Genomic DNA, 12,003 nt, shown 5'->3' on the forward strand with positions numbered 1-12,003 from the left:
GTGTTTAATTTTCTAATTTAAATAATAATAATAATAAATGTGTAATTACATATTTTTATTTGATTTTTTAATTTAATATATATTTTATCAATGTGAAAAAATGATATTATTTTAAGAATAAAAATTTAAATGAGATAATTTTACATAATTAAATAATACTTATTTAATAAAAATAATGTTAATTAAAAATACAAATTTATTAAAATTTTAATTTCTTTAATATATTTTAAAATATAATAATAACGATAAACTATAACTAAACCTTCTTCCTATTATTATTATTATTATTATTATTATTATTATTATTATTATTATTATTATTATTAATACAACTTATATCTATATAATTTATTTTTGAAATTAATTATAATTATTCATTCTAATTTTAAATATTATTTTATAAAACTATTATTATTTTATTTTATAAAAACAATTAATATTTATTATAAATATACAAATATTTATAATAATATATTAATTATAAAATTATTTTTATTAATTTCAATATAATTAATAATAAAATAAAATAAAATTAAGAATAATTAATATAAATATAAGGATAAAACAATCTTTTACCCTTCTTATTATTATTTTTATACCACCAACCAAACACAAAATAATAAAACCTATATAATTTATACATATTTTAAATTTCCAACCAAACACTAATAATAACTTATATAATTTTGTACCTCTTAATACCTTATATAATTTATACTTCTTTACAACTTATACCTATATAATTAGTATCACGTACCAAACATTACCTAAAAGTATTTGTAGCTATTAATAGCTCTCATTTCAGGGGTCCTATTTTGTTTCTTTCCGACTTATTTACATTCTTTTACGTCTTATATCCTATATGATTTTGACTTTTGATTACAAAGTATATTTCAATATTTGGTTTGATATATTGACTTAATAGACAAAATATTTATTTTCATATTTTATTTAGGATATATTTTATTATTTTATAAATATATATATTTAATTGATTATATATATATATATATATATATAATTTATATATAAATATATTTATATTTTAAGAATAATTAAAATTCGGTTCAACTAAATTTAACCGGTTCGACTGGTTGAACCGAAATTTACTAAAAAACCGAATTGATGATTGCTTAAAACAACCATTTACCTTAAAAAATGTACTGGGAATAAGTTTCCAACATCCAATTTTATCACAATTCAAATTATTTAAAACACTTAATTATAGCTTTCCTTTTAATTAAACATTATAATATTTCTTACATTGACATAAACAAAAGAAATATTAAATTTGCTTAAAGAAGAAAAGCAGATTAATATAAATATATTGATAATCAACTAACAAGAATCAAATACTTTAAATTTCCATAATGATTTTCAAACTTGAATAGATGATTAAAAATACAACAAATTACTGTTTAGAGCAATCCGTAGGCTTGAAGGAGACAGTACGATTCTCAAGATCATATCCGATCAAGAAATTCATTTGTGACAAGTTTCCAAATATAGCCAGTTGATCATCGGGTCTGAAAGCCAAACACAACAAATTTCCATTCAAAACGAAAGTACTCGATGTCGACAATGTCAAGTCGGCACCACCAGCAAAATGGGCGGTGATAGATGGAGCGGTAAAACCCTTTTCATTATTGTAACAAAGATTTAAAATTCCGTGTGGATCCTCAACTGGTTTTGCATTAATCGCACTTTTCAATGAATGTTCCAAACTTTGGTACATGTCGGATGGTAAAAGAGTTAGAGTAGTGCCCGAATCAATTATGATATTACCTTCTTCAACTTGGTTGACATTTTTAAATGGAAATCGCTTGTTACTGTCTCCACCAACACTAATCGATTCCAATGTGAGGTAATAGAAAGTTGACGGGCTCTTTGAGACCATTGGAGTGGTGACCACGTCCGAACCGGATACAATCGCGTTTGAGCCAAAACTAATATTGCTACTCACACCAACTTTATTATCGGACATCAAACAATAAGAGAATTTTCCGGCTATCGATTTTCCAAGTTGGCCAATTAGCGAAAGGGATCCACCTCCAAGCCCTACAATTCCGGCAGCATCTGGCCGAAAGGTGCCTTGGCTGTCGTGTGAGCATCCATAAACCAATTTTGGGATCGATGTACCCCCAATGGTATAAGTTTCCATAGCCAAGACTCCAAGGCTTGAGGAACTATCGCCATACCCTAATTGGTATTTACATGTTCCACTTGTACCCGAGCATGCACTCGAGTCTTCTAGGGCTTGACATAATCTTGAACCGCAAGTCAATGGACGAAAAGTTGATGAATTCTCCGAATTAAAAATTGGTTGATTCTGCTTGAAGCAACTTTCGCATGGAAGACACTGAGTCCATGTAATGTCGCTTCCAGTGTCAGCGATTGCTAGTTGCTTGAAGGGAGGGGTGCCCACGTAAAACTCCATGAGATACTCACCACTACCTGAAACGATTTTGGTGTTCACATCTTCGGTTTCCTTGACATCATCGTTTAGGAGGTTAAGGGCCGACTTGTAACGAGACAAGCGAGAGATAGAACGACGAATGGCTCCAGTGGTTCGATCGCCTTGACTTAAGGAGGGGTCGTAAAATGGCGATGCGGGTGAATCTCTATGAATGAAAGGGGTGGTAAAACCCCGTAATGCGTTTGTAGGTGATGTGGCCGAAAGTTGTAACAAGATGTATAAGACTAGGGTTGCATGGTAAAAAGAAATGTTAGCCATATTAAACTAACCAAAGGATGAGGAATGGTGGATGTAAAAACTATGGGTAATTGTGATATTTATAGTGAAGGAAATGAACAGTCAATAAAATGTGAAAGGAATGATTTCAAATCAATTCATTTGAATATAATTATATACAGCCGTTTAATTTGCATAAAATAAAAATATATATTCAATTAGGAAAGAGATCGGATTTACTTGATTCATGGGTTCATTACAAAAGTTTTAAAATATTGACTAATTACATTAATTAATTATATATTTTTCATAAAACTTAATTAGTCTGATTCAGTGTTTTTGGACAGAGAATCTCTTCAATATAAGTTTAGATTGAAATACTAATTTAATTTATTGGACCATTTAAATAATGTTTTGGAATAGTTTTATTTAATAGAAAACATTATGAATTAAAAGGATCACTCCTAAGTATTTACATAAAATAATTTATTATTATTTTAATTGGATTTCAATTCCTTGATTAGGAATTGAAATATTTATCCAATATTAAAATATGTTTGTCACTCTCTAAATTAGTTTTTTTTTTTTCATAATATTTGATATTTGTTTTAAATATAAAAAAATAATTTAATCAACACAATTATTCTCTAATTAAATATTAAAATTATTAAATTCAATTTCACCCACAAGATCCCAAATCATTGCGAGAGTAGTCTGATATTCTGTTACCGAATTCTCTAATCCCCTTTTCTAGACAAATCAGACTGCATATGTCCGATCTTCTTTTACTTTTATTTATAGTGTTGTAATAGAAGTGAAGCAAGCGCACTGAAGCTTGCTTCACTTATATTAGTAATGTTGTAAATGGAAGAGAAACAAACTTCACTTGATAACGTTTGTTTCACTTTTATCGAGTGAAGTTTGCCTTACTTCTATTAACACTGTATATAAAAGTGAAACAAGCTTCACTTATAATTTATAATATATATTTATATATTATTAATAATTAAATCTTCTATTAAGTTTGGTTTAATAGTTTAAACAAATTGAAACTTTTTCTACTGCACTCACACTATTCACTCTCTCTCATCAATTTTTAAAACCCTAGCATGAATCTTCACCGTTACAATCTTCTTGCGAAAATGACCTTTTCTAGGGGTGACGTTGGAGGTTCTTTATAGGGGAAATTTGATGAGATGACACTAAAGAATGGGTTATTTGCAAAAAGTGCGACACTTATAATTCTTTCCAGGACGATTTTGCCCAGGTCGCGAGACGTCCACAATCGCGAGACGAATTTTTTTAAAAAAATAATATAAAAATTTGTCTCGCGAATGCCCGGTTGCGTCTCGCAACGATGGAATTTTCGTCCTTAAAAATATATGTGTTACCATCGCTTTTTTTTATCCGCTGGCACTTTTTGGAAATACACTAATATTTAGTGTCATTTGCTCCAATTTCCCTTTTATAGTCTTGGGGATAATGCTAATGCAACCTTGGATCCTTTGATGGCGGCTTACTGTTGGAAATCTACGATTTCTTCAATATAAATCATTCGTCAGGTTTTTTCCTTCTTTATGTAGATTCGTTTACAATATAGAACGGACTTCAATCTATTTGCTTGAATTGCCAAGTGCGATTCTGGCTAAAATACTTTCTCTGTGTAGTATTTCTCAACATTGATCTACACTAGTAGTTGTAGTTGGTTTCTTATTCTATTACAGTCTAATTTTCAGTCGTTGTTGAAGCAATACAACAATCCCTGAGTGTTGGTCGCTCACCCTACCTTGGTTGTGGTATCTTGGATCCTACAACTTCTTAGGATTGTATATTATACTCATTTGAGTGTATGTCATCCCAATGACCGGTGCACGCCCATCTAGTTTGCTAAGTTGGGTAAGAAGAATTTCTAAAATTCACCCTGCTGATTTGGAGGAGATTCCAACTTTGTCCACAAACTGTAGCAAGAATAGTAAGAAAATATATATGGCTAAATCTTATACCAATGCTCCAAAGTCAAGCCAAAATGCATAGATGATGATTCATCAATTGGATTCAAAGATAATTTGATATCAAGATCGAAGCTCCCTTCAGGTATGTCTTCTCACATTAGCTCAAACAAATATTCAGATAAGCTGGATTATTGTGTAAATTTGGACTTGAAACCAAGTTAGTGGATTTCTCTAGGTAAATAGAAATAGAGAGTAATTATATTAAATGTGGTACACTACTTGAAAGTGTCGAGGAGTGTAAAAATATTTTTAATCAAACTGATAATATTATTTTGAATAATTTGGTTACTGTTGATAATATTCTTGTTATTCTTGAAATTGAAATTATCGATATGATTGAGATTATAGCTGCATATGTTGATATGAAACCTTTATGTATGGATATTCCATTTGTTTATAATTTTGAATTGAATCCTCTGCGTATTAATAATCCGCTTGATGTTAATGTTAATATGGTTGATACTGATTGTTTGAAAACCTTGAATTCTTCTAAGTTTGGTAATCTTGATGGAGGTAGTAATGACAATGTTGTGACTAATGAAGGTGGTCTGATTTTTAAGGTTTGCATGGTCAAAGGAACTTATGAATATGGAGAAGACAATAATATGAAGGTTTCAAATCGGAAGTCTTTGTGGATAACATTAATCTGAATGGACTACAGACATGAAGTCTAAGAGCATGAAAATCTCATGGGTAGAGGATGCTGAGGAACAACAAAGAAGTAGAGTTGCATCTAAATATATTTAATGTTTTGTTAGTTGTTACTTTGTCTTAACTATGGACATGATTCTGATAATAAATAAACAGACTTTCATTTTTTTTTCCATCCATTATAATGCACTTAAAGACTGTTTTCCATAAAAAAAGATTTTTCAGATCAACCACAATCACTTGAATAGGTGCAAGAAAGCTTGTCATCTAGGGAGATTGATGCAGCAACGCTAAAGTATAAAGAGTCTAACCAAGAAGTCTCATTGCCTCTAACTACTCATTCATATCCATTAGTTAATACTTCATCTATCTATCATGTAAAATTATCATTTATTTATGAATATAGGTGTAAATAAAAAAAATATATTTCATGTAAAACTATTATTTATTCATCTATATACATGTAAATAGAAGAAATTATCATGTAAAACAATCATTTATTTATCAGTATATGTTTAAATAAAAGAAATTATCATGTAAAAATATTTTAATTTAAAAGTATAGGCGTATATATGTTTTTAGACACTTCAGTAAATAGCATTGCAAGTCTTTATTTATGATTTACATGAAAGTATAAATGGTTTTACATGATGGTATAAATATTTTTACATGAATGTGTTAATAGTTTTACATGAATATTATAGGCATATGATACAAATGGAATATTCAATTTAACAATTAGTTTCACTGAAGTGCACACATGTGTGAAGTTTGTTTCATTTTAATTTATAATGTAAATGAAAGTGAAGGAATCGAACATGAGTGAAGCAAACGCATTAGAGTGAAGTTTGTTTCACTTATATTTACAATGTAAATAAAATAGAAACAAGTGCACTTCAGTGAAGTTTCTCACTTCTATTTACAATGTAATAAAAGAGAAGCAAGCGCACTTCAATGAAGCTTGCTTCACTTATATGTACATTGTAAATGGAAGTGAAACAAGTGCACTATATTGAAACTTATTTCACTTCTATTTACATTGTAAATGGAAATGTTGAATTAAATATTCAGTGAAACTGATTGTTGAATTGAATATTCCATTTGTTTCATATGCCTATAATTTTCATGTAAAACCATTAACACATTCATATAAGAGAATTTACATCTTCATGTAAAAACATTTGAACCTTCATATAAACCCTACTAAGACCATATTTTAACCCAAAATTACATTTTTGTTTTTAATTAATTTTTCTAATTACGGTTTAATTATTATAATAATTAATCATATTTCACTCTTAACATCCTTTAATTATTTGAATTAAATAATTCAAAATATTTTTTAATATTATTATAAATTAATAATATTATTATAAATTGGGGTATGTTAAATTTTCATTCTTACAGAATGTCCCTCTCGAACCGAGTTTGAATAAAACAAACTTCGGTTTTTGGAAAACGTGGGTTCGAGGTCTGAATCTTTGAAATTCGTACCCTCATATATAATGAGATAGAAGAATAGAACATGGATGACAATAGATGTTGAGAATGAATCATAAAAATGATTCGTAGGTCAGATTGTCACACGATCATTTATTGGTTGAATCTTGTTTAGGGATAGACTATCACAACACCCGGGGAATCATAACAGGACTCTTCTATAGAATAGTGATAATAATCATGCTATGTTCATCAAGAGATGAAATTTACCTGCTGGAGATTAGTCATAATAATGATTTCCATGGATGCCTATTATAAGATAGGGCTTTACGAGGATCAAATGGGTGCATACGAGGTTTATGAAATACGAAACCAGCATCTGGACCTACAAAATTCATGAAGGTATGAGCTGGTCTCTAAAAAAGATTCTTAAACTAAGAAGCGATATTGCAGATCTTTATGACATCCGGCTAGGGGACGGGAAATGCACTTTATTCTGGCACGACCCCTAGTTCGAAAACCAGCCTATCATCCAAAAGGAGGAGTTTCAAAATACCCGCATCAGAAGGAACTACACAAAAGCAAAAATCAGAGACATTAAAGACCGAAATTGGGACTCACTCTTGAGATGAAATCCAGAAGGACAGAGGATACTTTATTATATAAGTAACATGCAACTACATGACAGATCGGATATTCATGAATGGAAAGCTGAGGACAATGGGAAGTTGGTATCGAAGAAAATATGGGAGGTAACCCGAGAAAAAACACAGAAAGTAGAATGGGCTCCTTTTGTATGGTCAACAAAGATTATCCCTAGACACCAGTTCATCCTATGGCTCGTCTTCTAAGAAAGACTCAACACTCGTGATCGTATCAGCAAGTATATGAGCACCCCGGACACGAACTGTCTTCTATGTAGAGGAAATGAAGAAACCATAGATCACCTATTCGGGAGCTGCTGTATTGCTTCAGATATTTGGGACAGATTCTATAAAAGCCTGGAGCTGATCAGTTTCCTGAGCGAATGGAATGAAATCAAAGATGCAACACTACTCAAAGCCAAGGGAAATAAATTTGCAACAAGCGTGTTCAAGTGCGGCTTTGGAGCAGTGGTGTATAACATTTGGCAAGAACGGAATGCAAGGGTATATGAAAGAACCCGCGGGAGCGTTGAAGAGTTATTGAAAGATATTATATCGGACTGCAGCGCCCTCGCAGGAACGTGGACAAGAATTCCAAGCACGGAACATAACTAGAATATTTGTAGGAACTGGAATTTACCGTTTTTTAAACTAACTAGAATTGAAAGCATTGTAATCAGATAATTCATTTACATTTTTAGCTTTTTAGCTTTTACTCAGAATATTACTACTTCAAAATCTTTCTAGGCCTGTCTAGAATGATCTCTTAAACTCGTTGTATTTTTTCCCATTTTTGGGAATTTTTAATGAAATGACGCTAAGTCGTTTTTCCTATAAAAAAAAAGATAGGGCTTTACTTGAGAATGGTGACAATAATCACTCTAAGGGAATAAATTATGACAATGACCTATATTGAGGTCTATTAAAATATGACTTTATGAATCATAACAATGATCTATTGTGTGCCTATCAATAAATAGGGCGTATGAGAGGTCTTGTATAAAGTGACCTTCACAGTTGGTTGAAAAATCATAATTCAACTAGGATTATTTACGAGAGAAGTTGTTCTGATTGAAAAATTATCTATTTTAGTTTTGACAAAATGTCCTTCGCAACTCGGTAAAACATCGACCGGTTTTGTTGAGGGGAGCTTTGACATTAATGTGACAAAATGTCATTCGCAACTAGATTAAAACCATTAGCTTCTAAGCAACTTTCATCATTTAGGGAATATTTCAACATTATATTTTTCCATTTTTTTACGAAGTGATCTTCACAACTGGGTGAAACATCGATCGGTTGTGTTTTTATCTTCTATTACAATGAAGAGATGCATATTACTTCGTCATGCTTATGGTGCCTTATTTATCTTATGGTGTTAAGAGATTTTGACAAAAGTTACTTGGGGATGGACTATACCCAATTCTGTTTCAAATAATGCTTAAAAATAGAAAAAATCTTGATCCTATCCATGAATCATGGAAACTTGGATTTGAAATGTGTTCGGTGTTAACTTACAAGAATTCTGTAATTTGTGGAGATTATACCGCTTAAAGAGCCCGAGTTCCTTTTTCTCTTATGTTAAGATATAGATGATAAATTCAATTTTGTGCATACGATTATCCAAACTCTTAACTTTCAAGGAAGGTGACCGAGACGTGGAGTCTCTTTCATCTATATTTTTGGTTGCTTTTGTCATGGGCCACAATCTTTCGAAAGTTCAATTATTCTTGGTATACTCATAGAGAGAGTTTCAATTTCGGGATTCGGGAATTTTTTTATTTTTTTCTGACTTCCGAGGTATATTTGGAGAAATCAATACATTTTGCTCTTACAATAGTCATCGAGAAAGCCGCCGGAGTGAGCATAAACAATGATTTCAATACCTCAACCTATACAGGAGCATATATTATTATTATTATGTGTTTGGTTCCAAGGGTATATTTAGAGGAATAAATATGCTTTTTCTCTTGTGAATTGTGATAGTCATCGGGACAGACGCCCGAGTGAGCATAAACGATGATTTCACTTCAACCTACAAGGTGTTCATTATATATATATATGTATAAAAAATTTTGAGGCCTTGACTCTAGCTAGATTTGTTCTCTTGCAAAAAGGGGAATGAGACATTCTTTCTCAAATTGCGGCTTTGGCTCGGCTTTTGGGGTTTATTTTAGTTATTTTTTCAAAAGCCTTCCATAGAGGGTTAATTTCCTATATAAACGCGAAGAACGAAAATGAGCTTATTAAGAATATCCATTGATTAGGGTGTTTTGAAAACTCGGGGACATATTTAGGAGATTAATCACTATTTGATTAACGAAGCTGCTCTTGACTTTTGTCCCTACTTAGTTCCTAAAATCCTTGTCACCAGTTAGTGGAAAGAAGAAAGGTTCCTATTGTCTTTAGACTTATGTGAGATAGCATTAGGAATTGTCGATTCATTTTATTTATTTATTATTTATTATTGAGATCGGGCCTGTATATAGGTTGTCTACGTATCTTCCTTTTGTCCTTGACATATTTTATTTTCATTCTTTTGGAAGAATCAAGTTTCAAATAGTTCTCCCATAATGACGTAGTTTTACAAAACTAGAGGTCAATTAGTCCATTCGAGGCTGTGGACTAAATCTGTTTAAATCCTGGTAGGGATGGATTGTGAGCCATCATAGTCCTGGTAAGGCTAGATTGTGAGCCGTCAAATCCTGGTAAGGCTGGATTTTGAGTCGTCATAATCCTAGTAAGGTTGGATTGTGAGCCGTCATAATCTTTTGCACATGTTGATATTACACATAATATCATTTTCAATGCTTCAAGATTGCTTGGAACAATAAACTATTCACCTTCAACTGTAGATAGGCGAACTGCACCTCTAGAGATTATTTTCTTAATTAGGAACGGTCCTTCCCATCGTGGTCAGAACTTGCCCTAGGGTCTAATAGTTTCCGGGTTCATTTGAGAACCAAGCCACATTCTTTTAGGTTCTTGGGCTTGATATTTCTATTAAAGATATCATCCTTTCATTTCTAATAAAACTGCGTTTTGCTTAACGCATTCAATGTGTGGTCTTCCATCAATTTTAACTAGTCATATCGAGATTTTACCTAGTCTTCTTCAATGACTTTGACTCTAAAAAGACTCTCAATTTAGGGATTTCAATTTCGATAGGTTGTACGGAATCCATACAGTATATTAGAGAATATGGAGTTTTGTTTTTCGAGGTTCGAGTAGTCGTACGATATCCCCATAGGGAAAATGACAACTTATCATGTCAATCCATGTATGCACGGGTCATCTCTTTGATGATTCTAATCACATTTTTGTTAGCTGCTTCGACCGCACCATTGGTTTAGGGTCGATAAGGCGATGATTTGTGATGCTCAATTTTGAACTCTTTGAGCAATGATAAAACCTTTCCTTGGAAGTGTTTTCCGTTATCTGAAATAATGGAATGAGGTACTCTGTATTTGACGATGATATTGATAGGGATGATTTTTTCCACTTAAGTAGATTTCAAAATCTTGTAAGATACTGCTGTGACCCATTTAGAAAAATAATCGATAGCTACGAGTATAAACTCGTGTCCATTTGACGTGTGGGGATGAATTTTTCCGATGAGATCAATGCCCCACGTAGAAAAGGATCATGGTGATGTCATATTGTAAAGCAAAGATACTAAAGTATGTTTTAGATCAACATAAATCTGACACTAGTGACAACGTTTTACATAGTTGACACATTCATGTTCCATATTTTACCAATAATACCCAAGATATAGTGATTTTTGGCAAGAGCTAGTCCATTCATATGTGGACCATATACTCCCTCGTGTACTTCCTCTATTATCCGTCGTGCTTTAGGACCTTTGACACAGAGCATGTTTTGACCATCAAAAGATCATATGTACAACTTGTTAGCTATCCAAGCATAGCTGGTGGAATACTAGCACATGGATCTTTGTTCCTTAGCTCAGAAATGAGACGGATATTCTCCATACTCGATGTATTTTTTGAAGAATGTCAAACCATAGTTTGGTGGGCACTTGATTGGAGGCTACCACTTCGGTTTTGAAATTAGGCTTCTGTTTCTTCCGGATCTTTAAAGAGTTAACCTTAATTCCAAAAGGGATTTAGTTCATAGCGAATAGTGTAGACAAAGCATCGACAAACAATTTTGGCTTCTTGGCGCGTGAACAAAAGACACGTTATCGAACTTGTCGATAAATTGGATTAGACATGTATGATAGGGTATAAGATTTTTCTCTTGTACTTTCCATGTTCCGTTGACCTAGGATATAACCAGGTTAGAGTCGCCAACTACGTCTAGTTTTGTAGCTCCTCGTTCAGACGCGATTTTGAGACCTGAGAGACATGCCTCATACTCGACCTCGTTGTTGGTCACATAATATTTTAACTTAATAGAGATGAGAGTATAAGTCCCCTTGGGATCTTTCAAGAGAAATTAGATTTCATAGCAATGTTTGGATGAAGCTCCATCAAACATTAACTTCTACATGTCTGAAGTGACAGTCATTATGTTGTCATCCGAAAAGTCGAGTTCATAG

General features: G+C 32.1%; 1 protein-coding gene across 1 annotated transcript; it reads right to left on the reverse strand.

Moving 5' to 3' along the window:
- Positions 1-1,411: 1,411 nt before the first annotated feature.
- LOC124930538 (aspartic proteinase CDR1-like) lies at positions 1,412-2,734 on the reverse strand. The gene has a single exon (XM_047470872.1). It carries the CDS (start codon positions 2,732-2,734, stop codon positions 1,412-1,414), a length of 1,323 nt encoding a protein of 440 aa, XP_047326828.1.
- Between the last annotated feature and the right edge of the window lie 9,269 nt (positions 2,735-12,003).

This window comes from Impatiens glandulifera, chromosome 3 (genome assembly GCF_907164915.1).
Source record: "Impatiens glandulifera chromosome 3, dImpGla2.1, whole genome shotgun sequence".
Lineage (NCBI taxonomy): Eukaryota > Viridiplantae > Streptophyta > Magnoliopsida > Ericales > Balsaminaceae > Impatiens > Impatiens glandulifera.